A 16,487-nucleotide genomic window follows, 5' to 3' on the forward strand; every position below is an offset into this window, starting at 1 on the left:
TTCTATTAATTCTTTCTATTGAATAGCAGTTCAAAACTAGATGCTACATCATAAGGAATTAACAGGCTCCTTACTATCCAGTGACCCATTCATTGAATATTCAATTTGAGAACAATACATTCAACATTTCAGGGCTTTAAAAGATTAAAATAACATTTCTAATGCAAACCTTTATTACAGTGTGTGAAACGAGCAGTTCCACATTCAGATCACTTACTTTTTTTTTTCCCGCTAATTTTTCAACAGTTCCACACATCATACTCATATACTGTACATGTATAAGATTGCATAAATCTTCAGGCTCCATTTTATAATATATATATATAAAAAACAAAACAAAAAAATGTCAAAAAAAACAAAACAAACTAAGAATAATGCAAAATAGATTAAACTATTCCAAATGCAGAGCATATTGGCAACATCAACTACAGTTCTTTATAAGACGCCGTCTATTTTGGTGCTTTTCCTCACAAACATTTTTTTTTGTAATTTTTAGTGGCTGACAAATTAGGTTCAAAAATGTTTTGAATATGAGAGTTTTGTATTGACACTTTTTTTTAAGTTTGCTGAATAGAATGGTAAAAAACAATCTCATCAAATTACATTTGCTGTCCACGAAAAATGTTTGTAAGGCACTGGAATTTGATTTCAATAATTCATTGTTTGTTTTGCTCTTCTGTGAAAAGTGCCATTCATAGACAGTGTATAAGAACTGGACATGGTTTATGTACAGAGGGTCTGAGCACAAATAAACTGGGCCAATGAGCATCCAGCCGTTGACAATGACGAATTCAGCTCTGTGGTCATTTTTGACATACAGTGTTTTTCCTAGGACAGTTAGGGCATCACCTCCGTCACTTGGTACAGCAGGCCTCACTTGGCTAATTTCCTCTCATTTTAAACACGATATAAAAATAAAAATAACGATTGACACCATATGTATTAACAAGTATCCCTAAATCTATGCTATAGAATCTATAGGTTTTACTTCAGTTCGTATTAACAAGTATCCCTAAACTTGTGATCGATCCCATATGCAATTGAAAATGTCAATTTGAGGTGCTAAATTCCCAATGGGAGTTAGCATCTATGATATAGAATCTATAGGTTTTACTTCAGTTACTTCTAATACTTCAAAAATGTAGTTCTTACTTCCAGAGCTTTACTTTTGCAACCCAATGACTTTGTCCATTTATTTATGCACTGTCTATGGCGCCATTTTAAAAAATATTAATTTAATACCAATTCATTTGTGATTATCAAAAGGCACAGGTTGAGTTCAATGTAATTTGTTTGGTAGAAATTTAACAAACTGATAAAGAACTGTATGCTCTACAGACCTCTAAACCGAAGGGTCTCTTAAAGGTTCCAATCGCAATGCCACTTATTTTATTGTGTCTGTATCTCCATTTAATGTTTGTCCCCATCACCATCCGTTCTCTGTCTCTAGTCATTCAATTGAGAAAAAAAAAAAAAAAATTGGACCACAAGTTACACAGATGAAAAGCAAATATTAAAGCACCTCACATCTAGGTCGGTTATAACAGCAAAATGATGCATACATTTCAATTTCCAAAGGTGACTGACTGTGATTATCCAGTTAAGCAAAGTTGATAAAAAAAAAAAAAAAAAAAACAAGAAACAAAACACAGTACTGTCGAGAAGTCTGTATGGCCACTTCAAAAAGCAAAAAAATTGTCAAAATTTACCTGATGTTCCTTCACGATTGACTACGAATAGAACAGACGCCGCATCTTTGCTTAAGGTCAGCATGTGCTAGCCACTATTGCACAAATGTGCCATAAACGACAACATACACTTAGCACAAAAAAAGAAGAACAGGCAATACGTTATTAATTAAATGTGTATCAACTCACTATAGCTAACCTAAAAAAGAGAAAGATGCTTATGGTTACTGTAGATTAACCACGTATGTATTTAAGGTACTAGGTGAATATTCAATACATCAAAATTTAGGTTTTTTTTTTTCTATATTGAAACTAAAGTAATAATGAAGTGTAGTAGAGGGAAAACAATGGTAATAGTAATGATACGTACATGGCTTTGGTAAAACCGCAAAAACAGGTTCGAGTTGTTTCATGTTGTAAGCGAACGCATTGGCATAGTCTTGTTAGTTACTCCATATAGATATACACGAAGGTTCTACCGAATGACATGTTAAAGCAAAGTTATCTAAAACAGAATTCCCTTCTCGCACAACCACCGTCTGACTCTCAGGTTTATCTACACGACCTCGAGCTAAAGGAGGACTTTTAAAATTCCTTGACATCAACTGCTCTCTATTAAGTGTCTATTTTTTTTTCTCTTTACAATACATCATTAGAACACCACTTTGGTTTAATTTGTACATCTTCACACTAGACATCGTTCGATTTAGTTGCCTGCTGATTCAGCGTATACAAGTTGGGCATTCTAGAAAAAACATCTACCCTCAGTAAATCATTGAACAAAAGAAAAAAAAGGGCGGGGGGATTCATCTACAGTAGAAGGTCTATGACATCATCCCAAGTAGATTTACAAAAGTACTTTCACTCCGAGTGGACCAGATATAGAAATGAACAACTATCAGCTGACGCTGCGATCGAGTTAAATGCAGATTATTTAGAAAAGATTACTTTATAATATATGAAATCTGACCCGTGGATGCACTATGAACGTTCAAATATCTATCTGAATAACACGGAAAAAGGAACAAAAAAAAAAAACAAACAGTAATACCTTATTATTTTTAATTTTTTTTTTTACCAGTAGCAGCAAAGCTTGCAGAAGTCATTAAGCCTTTACCACACTAAAAATAGGTCAATACAAATAACCTGGCAGTGAGACACCGTCAAACTTTTTTTTTTTTTGTTGCTTGTTAATACGTCCCATAACATGCAATACCACATGTATTTAGCCTGCCATTAATGCTGAAGTTTCTTAATGAAAATGCTAAAATACCATATTGTGTCATCTTTCCCTGTGGGTTTAATTGTCATATATGTGAATGTAAACAATGCATTTCCCATGATATATATATATATATATATATATACGCACATATATATGTACACATATACAAATATATATAGTATATATATATACACACACAAATATATGTAAATATATATACATACATATATAAATATATACATACATATATGTATATATGTGTGTATATATATATACAAGATATACATACATATATGTATATATGTGTGTATATATATATATGTTTACCTGGAGATAAGAGTTTTCTATTGACTTTGAAGCTAAAAAAAGATGTTTTTTTTGTTTTTTTTTAACACAGTAGAAGGTCATTTCAATTAGAGGAACCTAAGAACAAAGCTTCTGGTAAGCGCACGCTTGCAGACAAAGACACAGGAAATCTAAACATAAAATTACAGGATTCTTCATCATTTGCTGCAAAACGTGTAAAAAACCTAAAACAAAAAAAAGTCTTTGTTTCAGGTTTATTTTTGTTATTATGTAGCTGTACAAATTCAAATGTTCTACGTCTGCATACTCCCAAACCTTAAACTGCAAACCAGAAAAAGACCGAAAGCTGCCGAAAAAAGAGCACCACGAACATGGAAATGAACTGGCAACGAGAGGTCAAGAGAGGAAAGAGCGATCCTCAGACTAAGTGCTTTCTGGATACGGAATTCAACAGCATTATTTTGTCATTACCCGTGGAGACACCGAGACTCCACAGCTCTGCGACCACCGCTAGTTGTCAATCCCATTGTCTGTGCTTCAGCGACGTCACCTTTCGTTCTAGAATGATTCTCATCTATTAGGGCTGTCACTTTGAAACCTAAACCAGCATATCTTTTCACAACCAATAGTAGAACATTTCAGAGGGTCTAAAACAGGGGTGTCAAACTCATTTTGTGTATTTTCTCATTCTCAAAATTCATCAAGCGGGCCGGATTGAAACCCCAAGCGGGCCGGTTTTGACCCGCGGGCCATATGTTTAACACCCCTAGTCTAAAGTGATCCAGTGGTGGTGCACACTAAGGGCAGTTAATCTTTGCTCATCAAAGGACACACTGATGCAATGGTGTTAACACAAGACAAGAAATGCATCAGTTCCGGTAACTGGTAACTCTGTAACTATGTGGCAAGAGTGAAATGTCTTCAGGACTTTTCTCTCTGGGTTTGGGGGAATAAATCCAAGGATTGAACCTTTCACAATAAATGAGTTTGTGTTGGGTTTTTGAAATAAACTGACAACTTGGACACCTCTTTTCAAAGACCTTGCACTAAGATAACTCAATCACTAAGATCATTTTGTTTGGAGACCTAACAATTGTAGTGCAACGCTTGAATGTGTTCAATCCAGGGCTGTCCAAATTAGCGCCGTTAAAAATGTTAATTTGATTGAATTTGTGTATAATTCAACAATTCCACAGACCATCCAGTAATCGTTGAACTTAAACGTGGTTAATACACATTATTTACACACACTCCAGGAGTTTCAAATACCAAGCATGCGTTAGCTGAGGCTTTAACTCCAGGTCAGACAATTATCCAAATTAAAAATTGAAAATTGTTTGACAGCCCTAGTAAAAACCAAGTATTTGGTATATGGTATGGCGTCGCCACATAAGCTCCGCTGCGTGGAGACATACGACGCAATTACAAGTTAAAAAAGTGTCTGCTTTAAGGTTATGGAGTTCTACAGTAGCGGTTACCCGAAAGATCTCTTAATTTGAGACAAGAACCAGCATGTCACGTAGAATTAATCAGAATCGATATCTCAATAAAAGTGACAGCCCTATGATTGACAAATAAACAGTCGTCTAAATTTGTCCAAGACCACCTTAGAAATACTTAAATTTTCAGAACCCAATGGCTATGTCCGGTATTTATCTAAATTTACGGACTGATCTCGGAATTGGAAGTCAAGAGGGAGGTACAGATTTTTTTTTTTTCTTCAGAAATATTCACTGAATTCGGTGCTCTACACTGGCATCATTTCAAATGAAAGTGTGTGTGTACAAACCCTATACACTACACGATACACTACACTATTTATAGAATGAAGTAACACGTATAACTTCGTAATGTAGAAACCCGCGCAAAAGCTTAAACTACTTGTAATCTGCTTAGGAAATCCTAAATGTATCGTTTTAAAACTAAGGCAAGGCACTTCAGAGTTAGAGGCCGATATGTTCTACACAAAGTCAAGAGGCTAGAGTCCTACAAAATTCATTTTAGGCTTCTTTTTTTTTTTTTCTTCTTTTTTGTTTTTGCTTATACAATACATGCTTCTCTAGTGGCTAGGCTATAGAAATTCTCTACAAAAACAAAAGTAACTGATTAAAATACAGCCTCAAACACGTAGCATGTGCCTTACACATAACAGAGCTGCTGGTTATGCCTAAATGCATCTTGGATTTGCACTTTCTTGATTGAAATTTTTTATAAATCTAACTATGAAAGTAGAAACTAGTACTTTTTTCCCCCCCCTCTATGAAATCTTAATAATATGCTGAACCATGCAATGAGTTAACAATAGGAAACATTGAAATATTCAAACTATGTTTCACAGTACACAGAGACATTGCTTCAGACATTAGCTTATATAGGAAGAAGATATAAAACTAAAAAAAAAAAAAAAAAAAAAAAAAGACAAAGGAATACCTAAAAAGCAGCTTAAAGCAAAAAAAAAAAAAATATCTACCGGTATATACTCTTTAATTAAGTCCCAGGTTAACAAAGTGCTTTAATAAGAAATCAAAATTCTTCAGAAAGTTGGTCAAAACAATGATGTTTGACTGGATTGCATTGGATTATTTCACACAAAATGTGACTTTAAATAAAGAGGAAGAGTGAAAATGTTAGGTTTTTTTTTTTTCGTTTTGTTTTTCCCCACTTTTTTTTTTTTAAGAAGCAACTCCCAATTTACAGAATTTTTTTTTTATAGAAACAAGTCAACAATCAATCAGCTGTTTTTGAAGCTCTGAGATTTGTAAGAAGTTAAAAAGACACCTTTTTCTTATTCCTCTTTAAATAAAGTTAAATTTGCTCGTGGGTTTTGCCCATTTCATACCGTAAGTCATTTGTCTGATGTATTACACTGATCAGAATGCATAAAGTTCTACAAGTCTTGTTCTCTCGACTAAATAAACAACTATTTTTTTTTTGTACATTTAATCTAACAATTATCAGACATTTGTAATCACGTTGGTCATTATTATTAATCATTGTGAATACAATGTATAATGTATGATTTTTGCTAGAAGGCTAACTCTGCTTTCCTCAACCTGATTACAATGAGTTAAAGACCATTAACGAACTTCCGACATCACCTTAAGATATTACAGACCGTAAAAGCCGTCTGTATCAAAAAACGATCCGTCACGTCTCACGTGAGATCTAGTAAAGCGATCTTGAGACAAGTTTCCTTTACTACAATACTTTAGTGTAGGAACAGATTAAATGCATTAGAGATTAATAAGAAAAAACAGGCACAAAAATACAAACTTATTTTCAACAGTGTCTTTGTGCACCAGGCGTTGGATTTAAGTGCTTTTCTCTGTTTCGAGTTTGTCGTTTGTAATTTTGCATTCATTGTAGAAAAAAAAAAATGCCCGATTTGCAATCAGTGTTTTTTTTTTTTTGCTCAGTTTAACATTATTGTGATTTTTTTTTTTTTGTACTTTCAGAGTTCCTAAATTGTTGCTAAATTTGGTAAAAGGCACTATAAGGTATTTTCATACTCTAATTCGAGGACCTTTCTCAATAGATAAAGGTTTCATATACGATGAGCAAAAAACCATAGTGACTGATTGGATTACATGTACATACTGTGATTGATAAGATTCTCTTTCAGTCAAACATCATTTTGTTCCAAAAAAAAAAACCACGAATTAAATCACTGAATAAAAATGACATTGCTATTCAGAAACTGTACTGTAATATCTAGTAGTAGTTCTTTCCAAAAGGGCTAGTTCTTTAAAAAGTACCTCGATAAAACTGCCAACTCTACATCACCACTTGTGTATTTTCGTTCTACAATAGGGACATTCTGTTTTACTAGGCGCACAGGTCTCACAGAGTACATAATGTTGGCAAGGCTGCAGAACAATGCAACGGTCATGCTTTTGGCAAACTATACATTTCTTTGACTGAAGCTGATAAATTACCTGTGGGGGGGGAAGAAAAGAAGGAATATCAGCCGCCACCTTCAGGGATATGCGGTTCATGCAGACTTATCACATTCAGCATGCCTGGTGGTGAAGACTAGCTCTGTGTGGGGAGTCTGTTAAAATGATGTCGGTGGCAGGAATAAAACTCCTGTGTATGATCTTGTCTTTCTTACCCCGTCTATGCGGTCGAGGTCGTTGCGCAGCTGACTCTGGATGGAGCGAAGCTTCGCCAGCGGCAGCTGTTCCAGCTCCCCGTAGCTACGCAGCAGAGGCGTTCCTGGCGTGCGGCAAAGAACGTCAAAGTCCCCTTGGAGCTCTTTCAGCTTGCGCTCGGTTTTCTCCCACTTTTGTTCGGCTATCTGCCGCTCCGCCTCGGCCGTTTTTGCCTGTTCCTTGGCTTCGTGGGCCTCCTTCTGACACGCTTCGCAAGCCTAGAATACAGAGAGATGTCTGAAGATTAGCTGAACAGACAAACTATTAGGTGTTTGCACGAAGATTGTACCCAGTATCCTACGTAAACACTCCTTACCTGTACTTTACTTTAGCCTTTTACATTCTGCACAGAATTCACTCCAATTATAACATTTTATCTACCAACAACGAGTGGAGAAACACCCCTAGTGTTAAGATGGAGAACTTTTTTTGTGTAAATGCAACAGCTTAGTTTCCTCAGCTTCAGTTAAACCTCTACTGGCCTACACAGTATCAGAATCAGTGGCTTATTTTTTAATATATTTATCAGTCGTGTACATTAACTTTTCGTTTTTATCCAATCATATTTCAGCCTGATGTGTTGCCAGGGTGAAATCTGCCCCTAAGGCCTTCAGAATCAGTAGTCAGCCTAAAATGAATGCCAATGAGATTGTTGCATTTGCTTGCTTAAGTAAGTGGTTTTTCTGGCTACATGAGTTAACGACTAGTTAAAATATAACCACTAGTTATTGTACATTTATGCTGATATTGATGGTTTCTATTGGGACAATGTAGTTATTAGGATGTAGGTGCCAGGATGCAGCTAAAGGTTATTTATCTATATTTTAATATTTTGTCCTTGTCCTTTCTTGATGTTAGAAGATTTACATTAATTCAATTCAAGGTTCAAACGGAACACGAGTCTTTCTAATAAGGTCGGTCTCATTTTCAGTTCCTAGAAAACACTCACCTGTTTAACCTGATGCCAGGCCTCCTCCCATTGTTTGATCTTCCTCTTCGCTTCATCCAGTTCTCTAAAAAGGCGTGTCAGGTCTGCGCCACTGCTGCTGCTGCCTGTGGGGGTCAGGCTGCTAAAAACCGGAGATGGACTCGGAGAAAAGTTGCCGCTCACAAAATCCCAAATGTTGCTGGCTCCTCCATTTAGACCTGCGAGCACAGATGTGACTTTTTCTTTCAGTTTTGGACAAGAAACTTAAATTTGAAATGTCTTAAATATCTTTACATATCCTGCGGGATTAAGCTTTAGCATGCTGCTAAAGGATAAAGTCTAAAATGTAGCGCAGATGTAGAAAGTTCAAGATCTTAAGTCAACTACTTCTCTTTTCATGTGGAATAAAAGGCTTACCTAGAGAGTTCTGGGAAGAGGATGTGGGCGTTCCCAAGAGGCCATGCTCTTGTTTGGCTAGCATGCTTGAAGTTTGATTTTGCTGTGATACTGCTGCAGACAGGAGGGACTGAGACAGAGACTGGGAAAGGGAGCTCAGCGGAGAGGTGGACAGAGACGACGAGGAGTTAAGAGAAGACGATCGTGCCAGAGAGCCCGGAATGTTAACAGGAGCCGATCCAACGAGAACCCTTTGACCTGTAAGGATCAAAAAAACACATTGAGTTTTATGGCTTATTAAGGTTTTATTAAATAAACAGATTTTTAATGAACTAATCTGCCATAAGTTCATCAAACTATCAGCGTTATATATATTTTTTTGTGATTTTTTTTGTCACTAGTGCCAAACAGTACTTCTTCCTCACGGGGATGTGATCATTTATACCTGGTGCACATATGTCCTTCTTATTTACAGCATTTTAAATAGTGCCTGTAGTCCCTGCCAATCAGATACCAGATTAGTCCAAGAGTGCCTGCACATTTATATTTTAATTAGTTTTAATTATAAAAAAATAGGGCAGTCCAAAGGATGAAAAACATGAGAGTTGACACATACAATGCTCAGTAAATGAGCGTTTTTTTTGGCATGGAATTACTCATTTCACCAAAGTATTGCAGTAAAGGTATGCACTCAAGAATTAAGACAACGTTTTGAAGCTGAATTTGCCGTTCAGACTATTTACTTATTTATATTCTTGTATTTATATGGCTATGCCCCCAAAAAACAAACCCAGGTCCTTACTTGTCATCCCAACACTGTGGTCTTGTTCCTCTAACTCCTTATCAAGAGATGCAACATTGATATCACTAAAGTTGAGGTCCAGAGCAGAACCTGTAGGAAAATGGAACATATGTATGATTGCCATTTGAGAAATCTAAAGGTTGCAGTACAGTACAGTACAGTTGTTAGCTTATATTCAATCTCCTCACCAATGACGGACTCCACCGTGTTACTGCCTGGATAGAAAGGTGTAGCCTTTGCATTCATGGTTGATAAAGTGGTGGGTGAAGAGCTATCAGAGCCAACGCTAGAGGCCAAGCTGGATGTTATACTGGAGGTAAAGCTCGAGGCCAAAGGGTTCACTGTGGAGAACACGGTATTTTGTGTCTGCGAGAGAGAGAGAGAGATGGAGAGAAAAAGGGTCAGAAAATGAAAGGAGCTTAGAAAAAATGTCCGAACTGGATAAAAAAAATACAACATAAAAACTAGCCTAGAACTGGCCTACCTTAAATGTGTTTGATATCAGAAATAGTAATATAAATACTGCACAACACTGAAACACTACAAACAGCCAGTAGAAATATTTGACCACATTCTTAAAATACCAAATAAGCATTTAAATTAACAAATGGATAAATAAACAAAATTTAGGGAAAAAAAGAAGGCCAAATTGAATTATTAATGATGTTTGGTAGCTGGCGGGATGTGCGGGGTTCAAGGGCCAGAAGTGGCTCCCTTATCGGAAGTTTGAGACCCCCAAATTAGGGGATAGCTAATTGTTAGCCAGTGAAAATCCAAACTAATAATACATCATTTAATATATGTTAATAACCATCTTTCTTGATCAAACAACAATAAAAATACTAACTTGTTTTTCTTGGTCCATCAATTTTTGATCCATGTGCCCCTTGTTCTTTATCTGATGACGGAATGAGAAAGGGAGAAAACAACGGATTAAACATGATTCTCCATACTATTTTTCAGGATACTGAAAAATAGTTTTCATGACCAAAAGGCATTGTCACTCTCCCAGACAAAGCTAACCGTGATTGACTTTACTAATTCTCCTGAAGCTGCTTGGACGTTTCTATTGTGCTGTATTATTAAGTTCGACACAAAACACGCGACTCTACAAATGTTGGTCCGATTTCAAGATTATTTGTTTCATATTTCAATTTATTCTCATAAAGAAAGCAAACGTTTTGTGCTATATTTGAGATGAAACATGGAGAATTTAGTTGAGGTGAAATATGTCTAACGTTTTTGAGATGTTGATACCAAGGAAATTTATATTGGTGGAAAGGTGTTATTATTATTATTATTATTATTATTTGTTCTGCAGAATCCCATTCTACACCAGCTTTACAGCTCAGCTCTATGGAAACCATTTCACCATGCCATTAGTTTGTTTTAAGACATACCAACAATGCAATTCATATGTAACTTAATTAAGGTAATACAACTTAGAATGAGATGAAAAAATAATAGATGAAAAAAAAAAGGAAAAAAAAAAACAAAAAACAACTTCAACAGGTGTCAGACCTTGTTGCATTAGACCTAATTCTAAAGAGGAGTCTCTGTACCTGATCCTCACGTTCAAAGCCGGGAGCTCTAGGATAGTTAGACATCAGAGATGAGACACTGGATGTGCTGGACTCTGAGCATAAACTACTGTTAGTTAAGGATTTGGGCCTGCTGACGGATCCCACTGGGGATAACAAAGTGTCACTTCCTGAGCTTCGTGTTAGAGTTGAGCTATTAGAACATGAAACCTGAGAAAGAGAAACGCACATGGTCTCAATAAATTAAATAAATAAAAATAAATTAAAAAAAAACACAACAGAAAATAATGCTATGAGTGATTTATGAGAATGATAATGTAGACAGTTGATATGAATTGGGGGAGTTGTTTTCCTTCTGGTTCAATTTGGGAGTGCATAAAATGCAAAGTGTGACAAATATAACCCGTTATTCATGAATTAAATAAACTATTCTGATTTAAGTGGTGCTAAATAAATCAAATTTAATCTTTAGATGATAGCTCATCGCAGCTAGTGAGCTAAATATTTGACTCTTGTTTGGAATATTAAGGAGCCACTCTTGTGCACACATACTTTATATGTGTAAATATATTGATTTAACAAACAGAATACTGAGACAGTAGAGTTAAACCTCACTTGTTTTTGCACACGTGTGAATACCCATTTTTCCTCTCTTTCTGTAAGAACAAACGACACTTACACCCTCCACTTGACCATTGCTACTAGTTGTGCTGTTGGAGTTTCCTCCGCTGTTCCACCCACCGACTGGACACTCTAAATACTGCTGTGACACCAGCTGGGACTGTGAGCTCGACTGTATCACCGTCAACAGCGAACCCATGGTCTCCTCTGCTGAGGGAATTCCTGCGAGGAAGAAAAGCCGACACAGATATAAAACCAGAAAAGGAGTAAACATTTCTCGCATTCTGCAAGACATAGGATTTCACTTTAAATATATACGATACAAAGTTCCATCAATATTCTCAAAATAAAATGAAATAAAAATCACATTTTTGTATAACATTATTATTTCATGTTTATTTTGGAATCTAGCTGTGGGCCAGATGGGACAGTTTGGTGAGTCGAACTCGGCTGAAAAGCTCTTTGTTCAATTGTTATGGTGTTAAAAAATAGAATGCAGATATTGTCAAATAGCACAGGATTTTACTAGAGTGTAGAGATGTAAGATGTCTGTAAGATGTTAGCAACTATTTAGTTATTTTATTAGTTTTTGTTTTGTTTTACCGCTTGCGTTGAACTGATCTGATATCATGGTATTCTTAGGGTCAAACTTACTTTCTACATGTGCAAAAGCACAAAAAGGTCCACGAGGGCAGTATCCAGTTTGTCTCATATCATTGCATTTGGTAGACTTGTAGATCTGAGGACAAAAAAACAAACAAATATACAGGTCACGTTGAAGCAAAAAAAAAAGAAAGACGTTAGGCATTTAGGGACACTTTGAACAAACGATTGTAACCGATATTATCTTTATGTTCTCACCTCTGGGTGAAACTGCTGTTCAGTGCGCGAGTGACAGTAATGGCAGCTGTCTCCGCTTTCGCACTTGGAAGGTTCGCCCCATTCATCCCCATGCTTCACACTGGGACAAGGAGTTGACCTACAGGAGCGAACAATCAACAAATCCTTAATATCTGCTTTAAAAAACCATAATATCAGTATGAAAGAAACCTTACACTATCTCACGTCTTACCTATATTTGTACTTTCTCGGATTTCTTCTACGATCTCTACTATTGTGGTAGTGAGGGCAGGCGTAACCCTGTCTGCATAGTCTCGGGGGCTTGGTACACTGTTCTGTTTTATAATTGGCTAAAACAAAGTTGGTATCTGTTTTAAGAAAAGAAAAAAAAAACAAAAATCAACAAAAAGTGATAGTTACATTCTATTTGAACAAAAACAGGCCCATTTAGTCACTCTGTACGGTAGACATTCTTCTGTTTCACCTTGCCATCGAGGGTCTTCTGTCAGAGTTTTTTCAATCATAGCTTGGCTGGCTAATACTCCAGGCTGCAAATCAGGGATACCTTCCCCAGAACCCAGCTGTCCGTTCTGAAGAGCCTCTTGTGCTTGAATCTCTCTGTGCCCATAGAAAAATGTTATTTAAAAAATTATTTTTAGTCAAAAATAAAAAATCATAAGTCTTTTTTTTCCAAACAAAAAATTGATAGAAACATATCTCAGAGGTACAATTTTAGTGCTTTTTATTCAATGCACTTTTATATTTTAATAACTGAAAATGCAAGGCCAGGATGAGCTTCTTTTAAAAATACATTGTGCCAAAAAGAGCCATCGGTAGAGACAAGGGAGAATACGGGGAGACCGCTGCCTCAGCATTTTACCTGATATCATAGACAGGAGGTCTGAGATCATGTGGCCCATGAGCGAATGCACAGTGAAGGCCATTCTTCACGCAGTGCCCACGAGCGTCTGTCTCATGGATACACGTGCCTGTCTTGTAATAGCGAAGATGGTACTTGCGCTCTGTGTCACCAGTGGTCCGATGTAAGTATGGACAACTTTGGGGGGAAAAAAAAAAAAAAAGAGAAAAAATTAAAATTTGAAGAACATAGAATTAAATATTTTAAAACTATTAACTGATCTAGGCTGATCTGATTTTTCTGAGTTTTCTATTGTGGGACAAATGACGTTTTCATTCGTATTATATACTACAATTATAAGGCACATTAAGGTAGTGGTCCTAAAAGAGGTGGGCTCCCCTTTGGTGTGAATATCTGTTTTTAGGTATTAGACTGTTCACTGACTGAGGTTGATCAATAGTCCTATCTACAAAGGAGGGGGCGGTGCAGCAAAAGTTTTGGAACCACTGCATTTTGGATTTTTATCCCTTTATTATTTGTGAGTACAAGAGTACAAACTGGACTGTGTACTCTAGTGTCTAGAACTGTAACACAAACTAGATCAATTTGTGTTGTAAAATTCAAGATTTACCACCACTGGACTAACTTCAGATCTCAAAAACAACAATGTCAATAATTATGAGGGAGGATCCCTTTTTTTCTGGTTTGAATTTCAGGAAAAAAGAAAAAAAAACAAAAAACAGGCATGTGGTCAAATCTCTCTTAATTTATAACCTTAAAGCCAACAGTTTTGATTTCATTACTGGAACAATTATGAAATGTATTGACCTCGACTGTCTAGACATTTGTAATAAGCCAGTGGAGCTTATGTATCGCCCTCAGACCATCCAATTGTTTGCTGCATGCATTTTTAATAGGGCGTAACATTCTACACAGAATGTAGGGCTGGTACACCATCAATGCCTTGAAAAACACTGCCAATAGGCTTTCTTCTACAGAGAGCAAAAATATTCCTGCTTTGAGTAGCAACAGTTTCTATAGCAACGCAAGACGTCACACAGAGGGCTTTGAATAGGGACAATTATAAAAAAAAAACCTTCAATTTCTTTCTTAATAAAAGGCCTAACAATGCACCTCCCCATTATTTAAAAATTCCTTTCACAAAAGGAATCATTATTACACCTTTGATCTGTTACTATAAAAAACATCCAATCTAAAACAATCACAATGTAGTTGTGGATGAATCACGATTAATCGTAAATAAGTATGATTAACCCGGATAATTTTACATTCCTACAAATGACCTAAAGGTTCTGCATATTGCTGGAACAAAAAAAAAAGACAAATGCAGTAACAACAAGTTGATTTTTGTGCATGAATTTTTCATAATTATTAATATGGAAAAATATCAAGAACAGTATGTAAAACTATTAACTAAAACTTGCTTCACAGAGTTGTGGGGACCTGTCAGTGATAACCCACATCTCCAACCCGGTAAAGCAAGGGTAGTCCATTACACGCGTCCCTGACCCACATGTATATGATTGGCACAAGTGTTTACCCCCATTACAAGGGAGTTAATCATTATAATTACAAAATATTTCGCCCAGGGACACATTGGCACACACTGTAATCCAGCATCTACTCTTCTAGTAATAAGTCAACCCCAACTACCCAAATGTAGAGGGCTGGCATTCTGGTGTTTGATTTATTCTCCAGCGATGACAGAAGTTAAAAGACTAGGATCTCATTAGCTGGAAATTATAGCAACAGAGCAGTCATTAATACAACACTGGAGGCCACAACAACCTGTTATGTGGCCAAGCATTGAAGACAGTCATAAGACTAAGAAAGAATTGCATCGTTCAGTATGTTGACTCACATCCTGCACCAGAATTTGCTGCAAGACGGCGTTTCAGGAACTTAACAAACGACAATTAAATCAGTATTCCTGTTGATAAATAACAGAAAATAAAAAAATCATGCTCTTTTCTGGGTAGTCTTTAGTTAATTATAGCCCTAAATGAACATGCAAACTTGTACAATAATGGCCTATTGCCACCAACCTTTCCAATGCAATGTTCTACTTATGCGCAAAATAATCAGTAATAAAACTTAAGATAACAAAACTTAAAAAACAAAGTTGGGGTATTCAGAGTTTAGCTGCACATGTATGAAATCAAACTGTGACATGATTGTCTGAGTAACTCAACTAGACTTGTGTGTGAAAGTTAGTTTGCGACAGTTATGTGAAACTCCAGCATATTTTACTAATACCATTAAATATCAAATTCACTTCTTTGGTTGCTGTAATTCCACACTTACTGCCACTGTAATACTACCAGTCTGTAGAGGAACAGTTAGCTTCTGTCCTTTTGACTGTCCTTTTTCTTTTTGAAATTAAATTCAGACGATATGGTTGAACTACATCTTCTGGCTCGAGTTGCAATATTTTGACACCCAAACGGCTAAGAAGATCCACTTTCATGTATCCTTGTTACACTCCTATCTACAAAGGAGGGGGCGGTGCAGCAAAAGTTTTGGAACCACTGCATTTTGGATTTTTATCCCTTTATTATTTGTGAGTACAAGAGTACAAACTGGACTGTGTACTCTAGTGTCTAGAACTGTAACACAAACTAGATCAATTTGTGTTGTAAAATTCAAGATTTACCGCCACTGGACTAACTTCAGATCTCAAAAACAACAATGTCAATGATTATGAGGGAGGATCCCTTTTTTCTGGTTTGAAGTAATTTTTAACCTTAAAGCCAACAGTTTTGATTTCATTACTGGAACAATTATGAAATGTATTGACCTCGACTGTCTAGACATTTGTAATAAGCCAGTGGAGCTTATGTATCGCCCTCAGACCATCCAATTGTTTGCTGCATGCATTTTTAATAGGGCGTAACATTCTACACAGAATGTAGGGCTGGTACACCATCAATGCCTTGAAAAACACTGCCAATAGGCTTTCTTCTACAGAGAGCAAAAATATTCCTGCTTTGAGTAGCAACAGTTTCTATAGCAACGCAAGACGTCACACAGAGGGCTTTGAATAGGGACAATTATAAAAAAAAAACCTTCAATTTCTTTCTTAATAAAAGGCCTAACAATGCACCTCCCC

At 36.3% G+C, this 16,487-nt stretch overlaps 1 protein-coding gene and 2 long non-coding RNA genes across 5 annotated transcripts in view; 2 read left to right on the forward strand and 1 right to left on the reverse strand.

Moving 5' to 3' along the window:
* The window catches only part of unkl (unk like zinc finger), a 43,921-nt gene that overhangs the window by 23,846 nt on the left and 3,588 nt on the right, over positions 1–16,487 (reverse strand). The window contains exons 3-16 of one of the 3 annotated variants that reach the window (XM_008329490.3): positions 13,379–13,555; positions 12,983–13,116; positions 12,731–12,866; positions 12,520–12,637; positions 12,313–12,397; positions 11,717–11,880; positions 11,059–11,247; positions 10,344–10,394; positions 9,685–9,862; positions 9,497–9,586; positions 8,716–8,952; positions 8,320–8,516; positions 7,331–7,588; positions 4,939–7,154 (exon numbers count right to left, since the gene is read on the reverse strand). In XM_008329490.3, coding sequence (XP_008327712.1) covers positions 6,999–7,154; positions 7,331–7,588; positions 8,320–8,516; positions 8,716–8,952; positions 9,497–9,586; positions 9,685–9,862; positions 10,344–10,394; positions 11,059–11,247; positions 11,717–11,880; positions 12,313–12,397; positions 12,520–12,637; positions 12,731–12,866; positions 12,983–13,116; positions 13,379–13,555 — 2,170 coding nt within the window. In that variant the 3' untranslated portion in view covers positions 4,939–6,998. Of the gene's footprint in view, positions 1–4,938; positions 7,155–7,330; positions 7,589–8,319; positions 8,517–8,715; positions 8,953–9,496; positions 9,587–9,684; positions 9,863–10,343; positions 10,395–11,058; positions 11,248–11,716; positions 11,881–12,312; positions 12,398–12,519; positions 12,638–12,730; positions 12,867–12,982; positions 13,117–13,378; positions 13,556–16,487 lie in introns of those variants that run through there. The other 2 variants (XM_025064583.1, XM_008329489.3) reach the window with 2 other exon arrangements.
* Positions 324–1,479, forward strand: LOC112488422 (uncharacterized). Its single transcript, XR_003052440.1, has 2 exons — positions 324–981; positions 1,108–1,479. It is a non-coding gene; the product is annotated as an uncharacterized LOC112488422 (long non-coding RNA).
* Positions 2,092–2,765, forward strand: LOC112488423 (uncharacterized). Its single transcript, XR_003052441.1, has 2 exons — positions 2,092–2,423; positions 2,484–2,765. It is a non-coding gene; the product is annotated as an uncharacterized LOC112488423 (long non-coding RNA).

The sequence above is a fragment of the Cynoglossus semilaevis genome, chromosome 17, assembly GCF_000523025.1.
Source record: "Cynoglossus semilaevis isolate Cse_v1.0 chromosome 17, Cse_v1.0, whole genome shotgun sequence".
Lineage (NCBI taxonomy): Eukaryota > Metazoa > Chordata > Actinopteri > Pleuronectiformes > Cynoglossidae > Cynoglossus > Cynoglossus semilaevis.